This window comes from Procambarus clarkii, chromosome 10 (assembly GCF_040958095.1).
Source record: "Procambarus clarkii isolate CNS0578487 chromosome 10, FALCON_Pclarkii_2.0, whole genome shotgun sequence".
Classification (NCBI taxonomy): Eukaryota; Metazoa; Arthropoda; class Malacostraca; order Decapoda; family Cambaridae; genus Procambarus; species Procambarus clarkii.
In genome coordinates, this window is record NC_091159.1 from 54082674 (window position 1) to 54102211 (window position 19538).

General features: G+C 36.2%; 2 protein-coding genes and 1 long non-coding RNA gene across 11 annotated transcripts in view; 1 reads left to right on the top strand and 2 right to left on the bottom strand.

Moving 5' to 3' along the window:
- Nucleotides 1-1760, bottom strand: part of msps (msps cytoskeleton-associated protein 5) — a 122585-nt gene extending 120825 nt beyond the window's left edge. Inside the window, exon 1 of one of the 5 annotated variants that reach the window (XM_045769428.2) lies at nt 1721-1760. The gene's annotated coding sequence lies outside the window, so the exon portion shown is untranslated. The remainder of the gene's footprint in view (nt 1-1720) is intronic. The other 4 variants (XM_069322079.1, XM_045769447.2, XM_069322080.1 and 1 more) reach the window with 4 other exon arrangements.
- LOC123774815 (uncharacterized) overlaps nt 1-12079 on the top strand; it is a 32763-nt gene extending 20684 nt beyond the window's left edge. Inside the window, exon 2 of the long non-coding RNA XR_006774987.2 lies at nt 3234-12079. This is a non-coding gene — a long non-coding RNA (uncharacterized lncRNA). The remainder of the gene's footprint in view (nt 1-3233) is intronic.
- Nucleotides 12080-16830: 4751 nt separating this feature from the next.
- The window catches only part of LOC123774772 (uncharacterized oxidoreductase YjmC), a 56810-nt gene continuing 54102 nt past the window's right edge, over nt 16831-19538 (bottom strand). For all 5 annotated transcript variants that reach the window (XM_045769379.2, XM_045769370.2, XM_045769389.2 and 2 more), the window contains one exon: nt 16831-18346. In XM_045769379.2, the coding sequence (XP_045625335.1) occupies nt 18305-18346 (42 nt within the window). In that variant the 3' untranslated portion in view covers nt 16831-18304. The remainder of the gene's footprint in view (nt 18347-19538) is intronic.

The window sequence follows — 19538 nt, forward strand, 5'->3', positions numbered from 1 at the left end:
ATACTGGATATTCTTGAACCGGATACTAAATATTCTTGAACCGGATACTAGATATTCTTGAACCGGATACTAGATATTCTTGTACCGGATACTGGATATTCTTAAACCGGATACTAGATATTCTTGAACCGGATACTAGATATTCTTGAACCGGATACTAGATATTCTTGAACCGGATACTAGATATTCTTGAACCGGATACTCGATATTCTTGAACCGGATACTGGATATTCTTGAACCGGATACTAGTTATTCTTGAACCGGATACTAGATATTCTTGAACCGGATACTAGATATTCTTGAACCGGATACTAGATATTCTTGAACCGGATACTAGTTATTCTTGAACCGGATACTAGATATTCTTGAACCGGATACTAGATATTCTTGAACCGGATACTAGATATTCTTGAACCGGATACTAGATATTCTTGAACCGGATACTAGATATTCTTGTACCGGATACTAGATATTCTTGAACCGGATACTGGATATTCTTGAACCGGATACTAAATATTCTTGTACCGGATACTAGATATTCTTGAACCGGATACTAAATATTCTTGTACCGGATACTAGATATTCTTGAACCGGATACTAGATATTCTTGAACCGGATACTAGATATTCTTGAACCGGATACTAAATATTCTTGTACCGGATACTAGATATTCTTGAACCGGATACTAAATATTCTTGTACCGGATACTAGATATTCTTGAACCGGATACTAGATATTCTTGAACCGGATACTCGATATTCTTGAACCGGATACTGGATATTCTTGAACCGGATACTAAATATTCTTGAACCGGATACTAGATATTCTTGAACCGGATACTCGATATTCTTGAACCGGATACTAGATATTCTTGTACCGGATACTAGATATTCTTGTACCGGATACTAGATATTCTTGTACCGGATACTAGATATTCTTGAACCGGATACTAGATATTCTTGTACCGGATACTAGATATTCTTGAACCGGATACTAAATATTCTTGAACCGGATACTAGATATTCTTGAACCGGATACTAAATATTCTTGAACCGGATACTAGATATTCTTGTACCAGCAATCCGGTAATTAACTTAATCCGATACTTTGCTTGTTGTTGTACAGACTAAACCTTTTATAGTTATACCTTATATAATATGTAATACTTTCTTTGATCGTACATATAGCGTGTTATGTATGATTCAAGAAATTAGAAATTGTTATGTATGATTAGAGGTTGTATGTATGGTATTCATACAAACATGAATTATACAACCCTCTAGTCTATATAGTGCTACAGAACATAACACAGATAAACTTTGTGTATTGTGTATGTAATTACAATTACTATATGTACTTAGTACAGATAACATTACGTTGGTAAAGTTAATATGATAATTTTGTATATAATCATATATAATGCTTCGTGTTATATAGTTCATACGTGATATAAGTAACAATTTCACACACACAAAAAAAATTGTTTCTTTGATGATTGTATTAACACAATCCTCTTGTGCCTGTCATACAATTTTCTGAAGATAAGTCACGTGTTCAATACAATACTGAAATTCATTTTGAAATCTTAATTATTCACCAAATTCTCCCATTAAAACACGGGCTGATTTTGTTAACTCTCAATGAATAGATCACTGAAGGCAACGCGAGAAAATGCCACGTTATTCTTAAAAATATAGTTCGTAACAGTCACACAGTATACCGAGAGTTGGCCGACACGTCCGCCCACCGAGGTGTCTGGAGCAACACTGCCGGTGTGGCTTGGCCAGAGCCAAGACAAAAAGTTTTCGCGTCCAAGTCAGCATCAAACATGACTGTTCCCATCGCCCATTTGTTATCTTAACAGTTCAGTTTCAAAATCAAGATATAAATGTATTAATTTATCAATAAAAAGTTGTAGATTTAATCGCTCATACATTATCGCCACCTCACAGGACTGTTATTCATACATGGAATAGGAGAAACATGAGGATATAAGTCAAGAATACTGTGGGAATATCTTCCAATATCTGTGAATGGATGAAGCAGTTACACAGCTCAAAGTATCTCAGGCAATTTGGTCTAAAAATGATTAATAATAAGGTATACAGTTGTTGAAGAGTGTATAATAACAAGCTATAATAGCTCACACAGCTTACAATTGGCGTGCCCACTATTGGGAGATTCATCACCTCTACCCATTAATTACCACCTCAGCCTAATTCTGCCAATTTCAAAATCACAACAGGCTTGCGGATCTTTCATGCTGTCTGTGCAGGCGTAGTTCCCAGCTCTCAACATATCCTAATTCTCACTCGAGCGCTCTTTGCGCATTTAGTGTCATTGGTTTTATTTTTGGTAAGATTCTTCCATTATTTATTGTAAATGTATATAATATAAAGTTAAGAATATGGGTAAATATCGCTTTGGAAACTGGCGGTTCCACGGGTTTACAACCCTATGGGTGAACAAGCATCAACTGTTTTCAGTCCAACATTGTGGCTTGAGCTTGAACCCGTTGCGCCTCGTTCGTATTACATCTGACCTTTTGAAGAAATTGTCTGGATCAACATCCTCCAAATTGTTCAGTATTTTAAAGGTTTTGATGAGATCCGCCCTGTCACGCCTGGCTTGTAGAGTTGTCAGCCCTGTAGCCCTCAGCCGTTCCTGATACGAGAGATGACTTAGCTCTGGTCCATGGGTATCTTGACCTATATTGACATGCGTGGATGCAATATTCCAGGAGGGGGCGCACCAGAGACTTATACAATTGAATGTCTACTTTACTTTCCTTAAAGGTAAAGGTACGCTTGATTATTCCCCGGGTTTGGTAAACTCTCTTTACTTCACCTTTAAACTGTTTACTTCACCTCTGACCTCCTTTCTACTACCGAGTATAATATTATAATGGTCACCCCCATACCCATCCTGCGAGCCATGGATTATTTATTTATTTATTTATATATTTACAAGAAGATGGTGGACCCCACACCCTCCTTGGATTAGTTAAGACTGTGAAAGACCTTTTTTTATTTTTTGTAATGATTACCAAATAAATATTAAAACGGAGAAGTATTGAAAATCAATCAATTATGTATTTTTATATTTGTTTCATATAAACAGTAAAGAAACCCCTTATTGTTTAAATGAATGTAGATTGCTTATTTCTTCTTATTATATAACTCGAAACGGTTTGTTGATTATATTAACCTGATTGTGTTAATCTTCTATTGCAGGGCTACCAAGAGTGACGTCACGAGGCAGTTGATGCATGACGTCAGACATCTGGCAGGGCTACCAAGAGTGACGTCAAGAGGCAGCTGATGCATGGCGTCAGACATCTTGCAGGGCTACCAAGTGTGGCGTCACGAGGCAGCTGATGCATGGTGTCAGACATCTTGCAAGGCTACCAATAGTGACGTCACGAGGCAGCTGATGCATGGCATCAGACATCTTGCAGGGCTACCAAGGGTGACGTCACGAGGCAGCTGATACATGACGTCAGAAATCATCCGGGGATTGGCTGATGCAATCATCGAGAATAAAGTAAGGTGGAGCTACATAAAGAAATAAAACAGCTATTAACGTAAATATATAAGTCAGCCAAATTGCCAAGAATTAGATTAGAAGAGCACTTCTCAAAATAATTAAATGAAAAGGAATGAAATGATTATAATATATCAGTTGGACTTATCACGGACCCGTTAGCTAACGCTCACAAGGATTTATATAGACTGAGAGATGCACCCCTCGCAGTGTATATATACATCCTTGTATATACCCCTTTGTGTATATACATTGAGAGGTTTACTTTAGTAAACTTGCTGATTGGTCAGCGAGCTATTTCCGTGGCCATAGCAACCTTCGGCCGCGATGGATAGGCTTTAACACAGGCATATTATATGCTTACTCGGCATGGTATATATATTATAGCATATTAATTATAATTTCGTACCTGTAAAACATATATATATATATATAATCGAATCATCTTTACCAGGACCCATAAGCACATTAGTTGAGTTTACCTGGAGTCAACACTAAAAATTGACGAAGCCCGCATGATGCCTACAGTCACGTGACACTTCCCATAACCCACCTCGCTCCCTCTAGTATGTATATACTCCAAGGTTCAGTCATAGGCTAATTATATTATTTTTTTTATTTTTCAGTTAACTGAGTTTGTTATTTATGTTTAAACCAATATTGTTTTAAAAGAAAAGACAAATGTTTGTAATGTGTATGACTTTTTTTGTAATTATGGTTTAAACATAATGGGTTCATATGTGAACATATTTTGAAGTTATTCATAATTTGAACATACAGATGTTATATTTTGGTTCCTGTATTTGCGGTCTGGCAGCCGTGTTCATGTCAACTTTTGCTTGGAGAGTATATATATATATATGGGTTTATGTATTCAAATTCTTAGTTAAAATGTTATAAATTTTGATCCTGTTTGAAGGTTGGAAATGTTGTTTACACACGAAATTTTTGTTTTGCATGCAAAATTAGCAAATACAGTATTTCCATACAATTTCTGTATATACAATACTTTCATACAACTAGAGCATATGTAATATTTTCACACAACTACAGTACGTATACATTTTTGTAATTTAATAGCAGAATATACAGAGTATCATTCAACTCTAGCATATACAGTATTTTCATACACCTACAACATATACAGTATTGTATTAAAATTATTATATTATGTGTTCATTTCACTCGAGTAAAATATTTAAGTTATTGTTTGCTTATATATGTCACCATACTTTGTTAATTGGGCTTAATCTTTATTTTGTAGAAATTCCAACAAAATACATATATTTTGTGTTATACATTATAAAGTATTACCTCTGGTTGGAGAGGAGATCCATAGCATCGGAAAGAGAGACATACACAGCATTAGAGGGTATGTTTTGATCCCCATCAATGCAGTTTCCATGTTCTTTTTTACACAAAATATATATTGTGTGAATTTTGTGCTTATTTGGCTACTATATATATATATATATATAATTTTTTCTGTGTTATGAAAAGGGACTATAGTTGCTCTGACTGCTATGTTTATCACATAATATGAAGCCATTGCTATATTTTTTTTCCTCACACCTGTAACTGACAAAAAGATATGAAACGTACAATGCATGACGTTCAGGTTTTATATTGTATTTTTTTGTTTTTATATGTTTAAACACCGCCTTCAGGTGGTTCCTCCAGCTTCTCACAATCCTCCATGATCCTTCCCAATCCGTACACCTTTCACAAGTCTGTATCATATAGTGCCAGAGCCACAAATTACTCATGATACGCTCTATTTATTATATTCTGAAATGGTATTTCAGTAGGAAAATATTGGATTTTAAAAAACATTGCAATAGTTTTTTCTAATATGAGAAACATTGAGAAGATGTACGGTGGAAGGCTTAGAAGCCCCCATGGCAGCTTGGCACTTACGACCTCGTGTTCTCTGTCTGTCACACATCTTACTGGTCGACTAGTTCCCTCCTAAAAAATGTTTTTTATTTACCTGACCAATTGAAAAAGGATACAATATAATCAATATGAGTTCTTGAACTATCCTAGGAGTTAATAATTCACGGATAATTCACGCCCAACTTAACTTTGCTTATTAGATCACAATCCCTATTTTAGTCGCCCCATATAGACAAAAATTATGTCGTTTTCAATACGTTCTGTAATTTATTATTTTGGTTTGAGGCTAGGCCGACCACCTCCGCATCTTGCATGTTCCTGCTCGACTATTGCATTTGAGGTTTATTTTCTTTTATGTTATGTAACTGGCGGCCGCTGTGCCTTTATACTGTCATTGGTGCTCTTAATGCTTAAGTTTACGCATGCTTTAAGGCTTTCCTTCTTTTGTTTTTGTAGCGACTGCTTCAGTCCACGTCTATACGATTTTACATATATGAATACCAGGACGGACACACATATGTGCAAGAACGTGTGTATGTATGTGTATGCATAAATGTATGCCAGGAAATGGATACACATATATAAATAATAAATAAATAAATGTTTATTTAGGTAAGGTACATACAAGAGATTTTACAAAGATTGGTGGATTTATAGATAGAGCTAGTACATACAATGCCTAAAGCCACTATTACGCAAAGCGTTTCGGACAGGAACATATATATGCAAGAACGTATACATATGTTTTATGCAAGAACATGATCATACGTAGGTAGGCTTATGCATATATATATACAAGCACGTCGACCCTATGAATAAATGCAAGCACACGGTCCTATGCATACATGTATGTATGTCGGCCTATACATATATGTATGCAAGTATAGCGTGTGTGTGCATATGTATAAACATGTGTTCCCAGTTTGTGACCCATACATGTATGCATACATAATCACGGATGCAGGAGATAGCTTATGATTATATATTTTTGCTGTGCTCTCATTTTTGTCCGACACAGACGTGAATACCCTATAAAAGGACCTTCGAGCATATACATACTAGAGTGAGCAATGTGCTGAGGACAACAAAGCTGGTCACGTGACACAAGGCAGCGTGAACCTCTTCTCTGGCTATCTGTATAAACATAACAATAGAAACACAGTAAGCGATCTAAACCTGTTTATAAGAGTTAGACTCAGTTTTTTTGTATACTAAACAACTACTCATGGCTATATCTATAGCTTAGGAGTCACGTGAGCTCTTCCATCCTTGCCTCATCTTTGTGACGTCATGTTCACTCTAGTATTTATATTCTCGAAGATAAGGATGTCACTTATTTGGTATTTTCCTTCATATTACTCTGTGCAAAGCTGCTGTTTACGCGAGTTTCATTTGAATGTGGGGCACATATTTATATATCATCATGAATGTTAGTGTGTATTGATTATTTGTGCGATTTCTAACGCTTAGATCAAGTTAGGTTAGGTTAGGCTAGGTTGTCAGGTTAGGTTATGTTATGTTAGGTTAGGTTAGGTGAAGTTAAGTCAGGTCAGGTTAGGTCAGGTCAGGTTAGGTTATTAAGTTAGGTTAGGTTAGGTTAGGTTAGGTTAAGTTAAGTTAGGTTAGGTTAGGTTAGGTCAGGTTAAGTTAGGTTAGGTAAGGTTAGGTTAGGTTAGGTTAGGTTAGGTTAGGTTAGGTTAGGTTAGGTCAGGTTAAGTTAGGTTAGGTTAGGTCAGGTTAAGTTAGGTTAGGTTAGATGCGGCTGGAGTCCAGCACCAAATGGTCTCTTTCTACGACACATTTTCTTAGTTCATGAGAGCTTACAGAACCAGCTTTAATTTGCCTACTTTGTGTAGTTAAGTTGCATATCATTACATGTGCTTGATTATTTTTTATTTTAATCTATTTAGAGTCCCCTCAATTATTTTTTTTACTGGTATATACGCATTTAAGGTTGGGAAAAGATCCAGTTAATGTCTAAATTAATAGGTTAATTGTCCTGTCTTAATTAATCTTTTATATCTCCATTATTATTATTTTTTCAAGATTTGTTTTTTCAATTTTTTTTATTATATTGAGTTATTTAATTTTCGGTTTATTCCATAGTTCCTGTGTAAACATTTATGTTGATAATTGTGTTCTTCGCTAGTGTTTAGTTTGCAATGTTGCATGCAATTATTTGTTCAGTTAATAGACTTATTTCATGTATTATCTGTAGATGTGTTTAATAACTCGGTCATTTATTACGATATATTTACTATCTCATTTAATTTATACTTGTATATATTTCAATACGAATGCATTAATTTTTTTCCTAGCTCCCACCCTTATCCTTGCTCCCAACCTTATCCTAGCTCCCAACCTTATCCTAGCTCCCAACCTTATCCTAACTCCCAACCTTATCCTAGCTCCCAGCCTTATCCTAGCTCCCAACCTTATCCTAACTCCCAACCTTAGATTTGAAGTGTTCAATAATAATAAAAGGAGGTAATTGTTACTTCCTTTTATTACTGATAAATAATTTAGTTAATTAACATTAATAATGATTTGTTCTGTTAAACATTTTATTCAAAACAAAACAAAAATCCGATCTGTATACTCCCATTCTATCATATTTTTAAACATTTATTTGTGTATGTCTAATTTTTCGTGAATTAGGTATATGTTTGTGAAGGCCCAATGCTTCCTGTCTTATGCATATATGTGTATAGGCCTAATTCTTCGTCTCTTATTCATATTTTTGTGTAGAACCATTGCTTTTGGCCTCTGATATATTCAATATAGGATCCCTCGCAGCGTGTTAATGTTAGTTTATGATTTTGTTTCTAGTTTTTCAGATACATGGGGCGACCTGTTATATAAACAGGTGGTCTGATATATGGGGCGACCTGTTATATAGACAGGTGGTCTGATATATGGGGCGACCTGTTATATAGACAGGTGGTCTGATATATGGGGCGACATGTTATATAGACAGGTGGTCTGATATATGGGGCGACCTGTTATATAGACAGGTGGTCTGATATATGGGGCGACCTGTTATGTAGACAGGTGGTCTGATATATGGGGCGACCTGTTATATAGACAGGTGGTCTGATATATGGGGCGACCTGTTATATAGACAGGTGGTCTGATATATGGGGCGACCTGTTATATAGACAGGTGGTCTGATATATGGGGCGACCTGTTATATAGACAGGTGGTCTGATATATGGGGCGACCTGTTATATAGACAGGTGGTCTGATATATGGGGCGACCTGTTATATAGACAGGTGGTCTGATATATGGGGCGACCTGTTATATAGACAGGTGGTCTGATATATGGGGCGACCTGTTATATAGACAGGTGGTCTGATATATGGGGCGACCTGTTATATAGACAGGTGGTCTGATATATGGGGCGACATGTTATATAGACAGGTGGTCTGATATATGGAGCGACATGTTATATAAACAGGTGGTCTGATATATATGTGTCTTCGCCTAAAGGAATAGGAATATAGGCTCGCGGTAGTGGTGTGTATATATAATTTAAAAAACAAAAGAAACAGTTTACTCCGCTTGACGGGGTTCGAAATTTATGAACTTTTGTAGTTAAAATTGTACACGATTCGGATGCGGCCTTTAACTATATTTTAACAGGAAATTTGTCGACGTTAAGCCTTTTAAAAAGCCTCAAATTACAGTGAATCACAAATAGGCCTATGCACAGTAAGGCGGTAAGTACAAGGCTTCCCAAATCATGTCTTCCATTAGCCTAAGCAAACTATGGATGAGCGTAATTTTGACTCAATTCTGTTCGATTAGTCAGCTCATTACTATTGCAATTATTTATTAATAAGTTCTGTTTCATTCCAGACATTTAAGTTTCTCGCGCTGTCAAACGTTGTGTTTGCCTGACTATGCAGCTGAGATATTTCCTTTTACCCTCCACAGTGGCTATTGTATAATATGGCTGTATTTCATGTATTAAGCTTTTGGCAGTTTTCAGAATTTCGCATGATAACACTAGCTGAAGGTTAGCTGGCTCTATTATAATTCAACTTTTTCACTGTTGGTAATCAATAAATAATTTTGAACTCAAGTTTATTTGATGGAATATCTCTTTTCTCAGTTATGAAACACTACGAAATACAAAAAAAAAATACAAAAAAATACAATATCATAAGCTTAATCTGGCCAAGAGTTGGTCTTAGTAATTTAGAGGATATAAGATATATTTCATGACGGATTTCACAATGTTTTATTTCCAAGTGTTGTATTATTTCCCAAGGTTGTATTCTTTCCTTGGATTGTATTCTGTATTTTTTATCATGTATATTGTATTCTCAATAATAATTTGGTTTTAGGGTTTCTCAAATTTGACATTAATTATATTTTTTGACCATGTTGTTTGTACTTGTATTCATTTTACACATGTTATACAACTAGTTCTCTTCACAAATGGTATAACTAATTCTCTTCTATACAAAAGTTATAACTAGATCACTTCTATACAAATGTTATAAATAGTTCTCCTACATACATATCTTATAACTAGTTCTCTTCTATACACACACACATTATAACTAATTTTAATCCATACACACATGCTATAATTAGTTCTTTTCGATACACGTTATAATTAGTTCTCCACTATACACACGATATAACTTTTTCTCCTCTATACTCGTTATATCTAATTCTCCTTTTATAACTGACATATTCTCATTGTATTATATATTTTTATTATCATCGTATTATTATCTGCGTATGAATAAATACTACTATATATGGACCAAACATTTGCTAAGTAAAACTCGGTTTTACTTCTCTGAACCAACTTGAAGAATATTGTGTATTTTATTAAGTTAGAAATGAATGTGTTTTATCTTTTTAAAGTTTTGGAACGTCGTAATATGGGTGAGAGACGTTTATGTGTATTACTTTGGCGGGGTTTCTTATTTTGGCGGGTTTATATTTAGGCGGTTTTTATATTTTGCCGGATTACTTATTTAGGCATTTTTATATTTTAGAGGGTTTCTTATTTTGGAGGGTTTCTTATTTTGGAGGGTTTCGTGTTTTGGAAGGTTTATCATTTCGGTGGGGTTCTTATTTTGGAGAGTTACTAATCTTGGAGGGTTTCTTATTTTGGTGGTTTTCTTATTTTGGAAGGTTTTCTATTTTAGTGGGTTTCTTATTTTGGAGAGTTTCTTACTTTGGTGGGTTTCTTTTTTGGAGAGTTTATTTTGGAGGGTTTATTATTTTGGCAGTTTTCTTATTTTGGAGGGTTTCTGATTTGGGAGGGTTTCTTATTTTGGAAGGTTTCTTATTTTGGAGGGTTTCTTATTTTGGAGGGGTTATCATTTTGGTGGGTTCTTATTTTGGTGTGTTTCTTATTTTGGTGTGTTTCTTATTTTCCTAGGTTTCTTATTTTGGAGGATTTCTTATTTTCGAAGGTTTCTTATTTTGGCGGGTTTCTTATTTTGGAGGGTTTCTTATTTTGGTGGGTTTCTTATTTTGGAGGGTTTCTTATTTTGGTGGGTTTCTTATTTTGGAGGGTTTCTTATTTTGGTGGGTTTCTAATTTTTTGGAGGGTTTATTATTTTGGTGGCTTTCTTATTTTGGAGGGTTTCTTATTTTGGTGGGTTTCTTATTTTGGAGGGTTTCTTATTTTGGTGGGTTTCTTATTTTGGTGGGTTTCTTATTTTGGTGGGTTTCTTATTTTCGAAGGTTTCTTATTTTGGTGGTTTTCTTATTTTGGTGGGTTTCTTATTTTGGAGGGTTTCTTATTTTTTAGGATTTCTTATTTTGGAGGGTTTATCATTTTGGTTGATTTCTTATTATGGAGGATTTCTTATTTTGGAGGGTTTATCGTTTTGGAGGATTTATTTTAGTTTTTTTATGTTGGAGGATTTCTTATTTTGGTGGATTTATTATTTTGGAGGGTTTTCATTTTGGAGGGTTTCTTATTTTGATGTTTTTTTTTAGCCACTTAGCCTGGACGGTAGAGCGACGGTCTCGCTTCATACAGGTCGGCGTTCAATCCCTGACCGTCCAAGTGGTTGGACACCATTCCTTCTCCCCCCGTTCCATCCCAAATCCTTATCCTGACCCCTTCCAGTGCTGTATAGTCATAATGGCTTGGCGCTTTCCCCTGATAATTCCCTTCTCTTCTTATTTTGGCGGGTTTCTTATTTTGGCGTGTCTGTTATTTTGGCGGGTTTCTTATTTTGGCGTGTCTGTTATTTTGGCGGGTTTCTTATTTTGGCGTGTCTGTTATTTTGGAGGATCTGTTATTTTGACGTATCTGTTGAGAGGCGAATTGTGTCTCTTAATTTAATAATTTCTTGTTTTATTACGTTTTGTTTTATTTTTATTTACGATAATTTTGTTACGTTGTTTCAGTTTAAGTTATTTTTTGTTTTGTATCATTTGTTTACAAAAACAGTTTCCATTATTAAAAAAATAAAAAAAATATATCGTATTTAGCGTATAAGGAGGACCTGCATAGCCTACTTACCAATAATAGTGAAAAACCAGTAATTTGTAATGTGAAAGTTGAACTTAAACAACAAACGAATAACGTGTATAATTCATCTTTATCAAAGATGTATTTGCAACTGTATATGTTAAATAAAATAAAATGTATCTACATTATGTTACACTTTCATTTAAGTTCTGTCCATTATTCATAGAAAAATTTTGTATTTACACACACACAAAAAGACAAAAATAGAGAGGATTCAGAGGTATGCAACCAGATCAACAGACCAAGTGGTTCGACCCACTCCCTTCATCACAAATCCTGACCATTCCTTCCTCCATCCCATCTCAAATCTTTATCCTGACTTCTTCAGAGTGCTATATAGTGGTAATAGCTTGGCGCTTTGACCTGATAATTCCTTCCCCTCCGACGGTACGGTACGACACAATTCTTGCGGCGGATTGTCCTGAGGGCCTTGCGCTCCCTGGTTGTTGTTATTGTTGTTTAAGATTCGCCACCTGGAACAAAAAGTTCCAAGTAGCACGGGCTATGGTGAGCCCGTAGTGGACTTTTCTCCTCGGGGACTTGACAAGTCTCCGGGGACATCTGCATACGGTTCTGGATTTCAGTTTGCATGGCGTTGACATGCAGCACGACCACCAGGTCAGGACACACGACCATACAGCCGTAGAAGTGATTAGCTACGCTGTTGTAATCGTGAAGGAAGGAACTGGTGACAATGTCCAAGAACGCGATGGAGTGATAGGCGCAAGTGTCCAACTTAAAGTCCTGGGCGCTCAGCTTCAAATACTTCGTCACTAAGGAATATTGTTCTTAGTTATGTATTCAACGAATGCCTCGTGCATGGGTTTTTGAACAGAGTCGTAGTACATGTATGACCCATCTGGACAACGATAGACGGAGACTGCGTGCCGCCACTCCTCGATGCCCAAGACGAAGCCGTGACCCCGGTCGAGAGCTGGCTACAAGAGCAACTCTTTCGCGGTCACAAACTTACAACATCGCCCGAGAAGCCGAGGTGTATCCCGAAAGATTGCAACCACCGCCCCTGTTTTCAGTGCCGGTGTATCCTTGAACAGAGCCAGGTAAGAGGCTGGGTACTGCACATCCATGTTGAGAAAATGTATAACATTAGTACTTGAAAAGTACTTTTGCTATTGTCTGGCTCTAGATTTCGTGAACTCAGTATGTATCAGAGATAAAATAAATATAGTGAGATTGCATAGAAAATAAATTAGAAACACCAAGCCAATATGACTATATCCCGTGGATATCAGCCAGTATATAACCTGAGGTAAGAATATTCTATATTTAGTGAGATTAAAATATGCTACAAAGCCTAAGTAAATATCGGGCAGAAAATCTTGCGATAGTTTCTGAAATCAAGAGAGCTGTGAGAGTACTAACCAATCAGGAAAGAATCGTCAAGTTTCTGCGGATCCCGATTCCCTCTCATGTTGGAATATGTGGAAATGAACTAGCAGATGTGCTGGCTGTTGAAGGAGACCATATTGAATACTTCATACCCAAGACTGCTTGCTACAAATTAGAGGTACATTCAGGCAATATCACCGTGACAAGGTAACTGAGGAAAGGAGGATACAAGCACAAATCAGTGAATCTGTACGATGGTACAACATGGTTGCAGCTGGCAATCCCAATCATTATGGACGAAGAGGAGGAGGACGCGGGAGAGAATCAGTAATAGCGAGAATCCGTCTTGGATACAAATATTCATGGAGATTCGGAAGGGAAATAACAGCTGAGCAGCAGAGTTGCAGAATCTGTGATGAGAGTGACGGACACCGCCTTGACCACTATCTACGAGAATGTGAATATCTGAGAGACATTAGAAATATGCGAAGAATAATAAATCCCACATTGTTTGAGTTAGGAAAGCACTACTTGTCAAATATAGATACTGTTCTTAAAAGATTCCCCCCATTTTGCACCCGCAAGATAACATTTATAACCCGCAAGATCCCATTTACAAAACCCTGTTCTTAAATGCAAACCATGCTCTGAAACTCTCCCTGGACAGATGTAATAGGACCCATTATCACCACACCAGAAATAAATATCTCTTTGATATCCCCAGGGTCAAACTTAATCTGTGTAAACACTCTATGCAAATTAAGGGACCTAGTCTATGGAACTCACTCCCTAGTGAATTGAAAAACTGTAAAACTTTTGCCTTATTTAAAAGCAAAACCAAAAAGTACCTAACTTCATCTATTTAGTTTCCTACACTGAGCTTTAAATTTGCTCTGTACCTAGTGGTACCCAATCTCCTAATTTTTATGTAATATCAAACAACCTTATCATTGTGTTCATTGCTGTCTTCTTTTATGTGCTAGCCATATGCTGTATTGTGACTACCAATTTTTGTCAACTACCATTCAAGCTGTCATTGCAATCAATCTTATATTGTTTCTGCTGTATTGTGCCTACCAATTTGTTGTCAACTACCATTTTAAGCTGTCATTGCAATCAATCATAGCTACCTATGTGCTTTAATATACTGTACCTATAATTTTCTCTCATCTTTTTTTTTTCATTCCATGTAATCTGTTATCATTTTTTTGTCTATAAATTTTGCAAGTATTTACCTCCTTAAAATTTTCTTAGATTAAGGACCTGCCCGAAACGCTGCGCGTGCTAGTGGCTTTACAAGACTGTAATTACCATAATTGTATCCTCACATTCCTTATGTACATTCTTGTATATGCATAAATAAATAAATAAATAAATAAATAACATAAGATTTTTTATGGGGGAACACATGTTAACCTTCTTGTTTGAGAAGCTGTTCACCTGAGACAATTCAGCAAGTCCCAGCTGTGTCTGGGTACAAGTGACAGGATGAACAACCCAGCGGGTTTTCTTCCTATTGGGAGTGTTGTACATGCTGCTTTGGCGGTGTGTTCACTCACAAGATGAGTGGCGCTGCCCAATAAACTCGCCCCTCGGGGCAAAATTTAAAAAAAAATTAAAATATAAATTTAGTAAGGTGAGAACATAAGAAATTTAGTGTGAGACTGGAATAAGATCTTGATCGTCTTGCCGTCCAATGCTACCTATCATCCTGGTATGGTGACCTATCTTCCTGGCTTGGTGACTTCAATTAACAACTTACTTTTCCCGACGTTGTCAGGGATTGGAATCTACAAGTTGGGCTTGTATATTCCTATGTATATGTACTTCGACCAATCATTAACACGTTTATATTGATAGTTTAGATTAGTTCATTTATTATTCACCACCATAGCCATATCCTATAAGTGGTAGTAAACCCCATGCCAATTCTGTGATAGTAAACCTCATGCCCATTCTGTGATAGTAAACTCCATGCCCATCCTGTGAGTGATAGTAAACCCCATGCCCATCCTGTGAATGATAGTAAACCCCATGCCCATCCTGTGAGTGATAGTAAACCCCATGTCCATCCTGTGAGTGATAGTAAACCCCATGCCCATCCTGTGAGTGGTAGTAAACCCCATGCCCATCCTGCGAGTGATAGTAACCCCATGCCCATCCTGTGAGTGATAGTGAACCCCATGCCCATCCTGCGAGTGGTAGTAAATCCCAAACCCATTCCGTGGGCGATAGTGGAAAAGGTTACATAGGCAAAGTAATGGGCTCAGGAACTGGACCCCAAAATTTATTTAGCTAAATCTTGATAAGCTAATTACATAGTTTCTTGTTTATTTATTTGTTGTTATTTGTATAACAACAGTGCTTATTATATCATAATGGATTAAACTGCCTTCATGCAGACCATAACATTCCCTAAGCAAAGTGATTTACCTTTGTGGTGAGGTAGGACAGCATGCAGGACATGCGTCTAGAATTACTCTAAAATTACCACAGTTATCCAAGTAAGTGGGTTTACAGATCCAATGAAACATAGCTAATTTTAATGAGCCATTCGCGGTTTCGCCTTAACTCACCTTGTGAGTCTCACACACATGCATGGCTTAATCTTTGAGACAAGCATATGACTACTGGCAGGATCAACCTGCAGGATCAATTTTATCATTAAGTGGAGCTGAACCTACATAAGGTGCATCACTCCATTTGAATTACCTCGCCTTCAACAACAGTCATTAAGACGGTAGTCTCATGTCTGTGTCAACTGAGCTTTCATACTCGGCTCCAACTGGAAGCAGATTGACAAGATACAGTCATGAACACAGTGTAGTGAGGGTGGTTACAGTGCTGAAGGTATTGTATAAGGTAGATGGTTACAGTAATTGGTAGTCAGGTGTAGTAAAGATGGTTGCAGTAATGGTAGTCAGGTGTAGTAAAGATGGTTGCAGTAATGGTAGTCAGGTGTAGTAAAGATGGTTACAGTAATGGTAGTCAGGTGTAGTAAAGATGGTTACAGTAATGGTAGTCAGGTGTAGTAAAGATGGTTACAGTAATTGGTAGTCAGGTGTAGTAAAGATGGTTACAGTAATGGTAGTCAGGTGTAGTAAAGATGGTTACATTGTGTGTAGTGTAGAGGGTTACAGTGATGAGGTCATGTAGTCTAGTTACAGCCATGAAGGTCATTTGTAGTGAAGATGGTTACAATTATGAAGACATTGTAAAGCAAGTAAAATAATTATCAAAAGAAGGCATCAAGATGGGGATACTAATTCATAATATAATTTTAACCATATTAAATTGCAGTTATCCATTGTACTAATATGACTACTATATGTACATCAAATATGTTTATAAAACCAAATTTATGTTGCTGTGAATAAAACCATTCCATTAAAAATTACATTTAACTACAAAATAGTTAGAGTCTGTGTTCCAGAATCAATATAAAAGTACCGTATATATTTTGGGCAGGAATCTCAAGCTACAAAGAGAAGAATTCAAACAAATACTGACCAGGAAAAAAAAAAAAAGCTTCACAATTTCAGTAATTTTAATATCAGAATGGCTACACTCATGAAAATAAAAGCTTTCCTAAACAACAGTAAACATTTTAAATACAAACAAGTTATAACAACAAATAATTGTATTGTACAACAATTTAAGCTACAGTACTTTACATTTTGGATGAAATCATACATGTACAGTAATCATACATACATGCATGTGTGATGACATCACACATGTATGTATGTGTGTGACATGTATATGAATGAGTTTGGGTGGATATAAATAGGAGCTGCCTCATATGGGCCAATATGCCTTCTGCAGTTACCTTCATTCTTATGTTCTTATGTTTGGGATCCAAAGCACGTTTGGTGACCTAAAGCATGTTTTCCGAGGCAATGTGTGTGTGTTCTGTCTCCTAACGCATGGTCAGGGACATGGCCGCGTAAAAATATTAAGAAAACAAACAGCACAGGGGAAGAAGCTTGAGTGTGGGAGGTGCATAAGATGAACAACTGACCAAGGATATTGGTTGCTACAGACTTCATTCACTACCTTCTAGCACAATAGGAACACTGTACATGCACTAAATACAGACAGCAATAATCATTATGATATTACTGTACAGTCATATCTCGCCTACAATATTCACAGCAAAAATTAATTTTATTTAATTTCTATAAGGAAATGGAATGAAAATGTTTTCAAAATAAAAAATGTGACGTTTTTCCACATAATTCCACAAAAATATTATCCATATAGCTAATCCAAAATGGTTAATGTTTACTACCAATAGTGGGTACTGACCTGAAACTCGAACAAAACAATGAGGTTCTCTTCGGTCTACACACACACACACACACACACAGCTTGGTGCATTATGCCACACGACTGTTCCAGCTACTGTCGCTAAGCCAACACCTCCTGCCTCCCTATTTCCTCTCTCGCACAAGATGAAATATTAATGTTAAATTAAATCTACTTGATTGCCACAATCTCCATTTGCCACTTTGGGGACAGGAAGCCAGCACAAGTGCATGTAGTACAGTACTATAATTCCTTTGTGCTCTCCCTCCCACAAACATAAAAAATGCAGTCTACATGAAATTATTGCATATACAGTATAACCAAATGTGTAGGGCAGAATAATCATCGCACTTCCTGCAAGTACACTCTTGCTCAGTTATCATTATTGCAAATTAGTAATGGTAATGTCTTCTCACAGACATAATACCATAGGATAAAAACCCACACTTGTGTATTTGTGAAATTTATATAAGGAATTTACACCTAGTCTTTTGCACTCTCCCGAGTGCCTTGTCAAGGTCTGAGTGTGTGACGAGATTTATATCTCCACGTCTAATAAAAATTCTCGTCCTAATCACACACTCGGACCTTGACAAAGCATTCAGAAGAATGTGAAAGACTTGGTGTAAATTCCTCATGTAAATTTCACACTTACAGAAGTGTGGGTTTTTATCCTATATCGTTGCAAATGTCATTTACTGCATCGGCTTCACACCCAGCACCTTTGCAAGCCTCCACTGAAATAGAAATGTAACAAATTATTCAAAATATTTAACCTCAGTATATTATAGTGGTTCATCAGAGTTATACATTACATAAAGCTTATAAAATACAAAATAATAGTGTCCCTTAATTCGTATGAGAAATGGAGTTTCCATCTGTATCTATCTTGATGGGATGATGATATACAGCACCATTCACATTTTAACAAAATCCTGACACGCATCCACATTAACCCCCTTAAGTCTTTGGCAATATTTAACAAAAATATTAATAATAATGACATTATTAAATGTAGTAATCTTTCACAAAAAAAAGTTTAATTCATATTCAGAAAAAAAAAAATCAGTGTATATATTGTACAGTTTCCCTGATGCCATGTAAACATTTACTCTACAAGGCATTGCACCATACAATGGTCTGGTCTCTGAGATAAACACCCAAACAAACAAGGGGAAGCAACCATTTCAGTACTAGGGCAACATTAATGAGTACCTGGGGAACAGAAGCCCTAATCACATGCACCTCGACATAAAAAGTTTGCAAAGTCCACACAACAAGTGAGGCTTCAAAACACATGCACGTGAAGCAAATACTATACAGTATACTGTATTAAAATGATATGGAAGCAAATGGGTCCCCACATGAGACGGATGATCTCATCGAAACTCTTGAAATACTGAACAATTTGGAGAAAGCTGTTCCAGATCACATCTTTAAAAAGATTAAATATAATAATAATAATAATAATAATAATAATTTTTATTTAGGCAAAGGTACATACATAAAGAGATTTTACAAAGTTTGTTGGCTTTATAGATAAGAGCTAGTACATACAATGCCTAAAGCCACTATTATGCAAAGCGTTTCGGGCAGGAAAAAACACTACTGACTAAAGCTTAAAACTAATGGGTAAAAAGTGCCGTTGCAGTGCCACAGGGCAGCATCTTAGGACCTCTTCTATTTCTTATATATATAAACGATCTGCCTAATGTCTCTAATATTCTCAAACCTATATTGTTTGCTGATGATACTACCCTTATCTACTCAAACCTCAACCCACATACACTAAATAATGTTGTGAATAATGAATTAAAAAAAGTCCACTTATGGATGTCAACGAACAAACTAACATTAAACATCGAAAAGACTTACTACATCTTATTTGGAAACAAATCATCAAATGCAATTCAGCTACAGATAGACAAC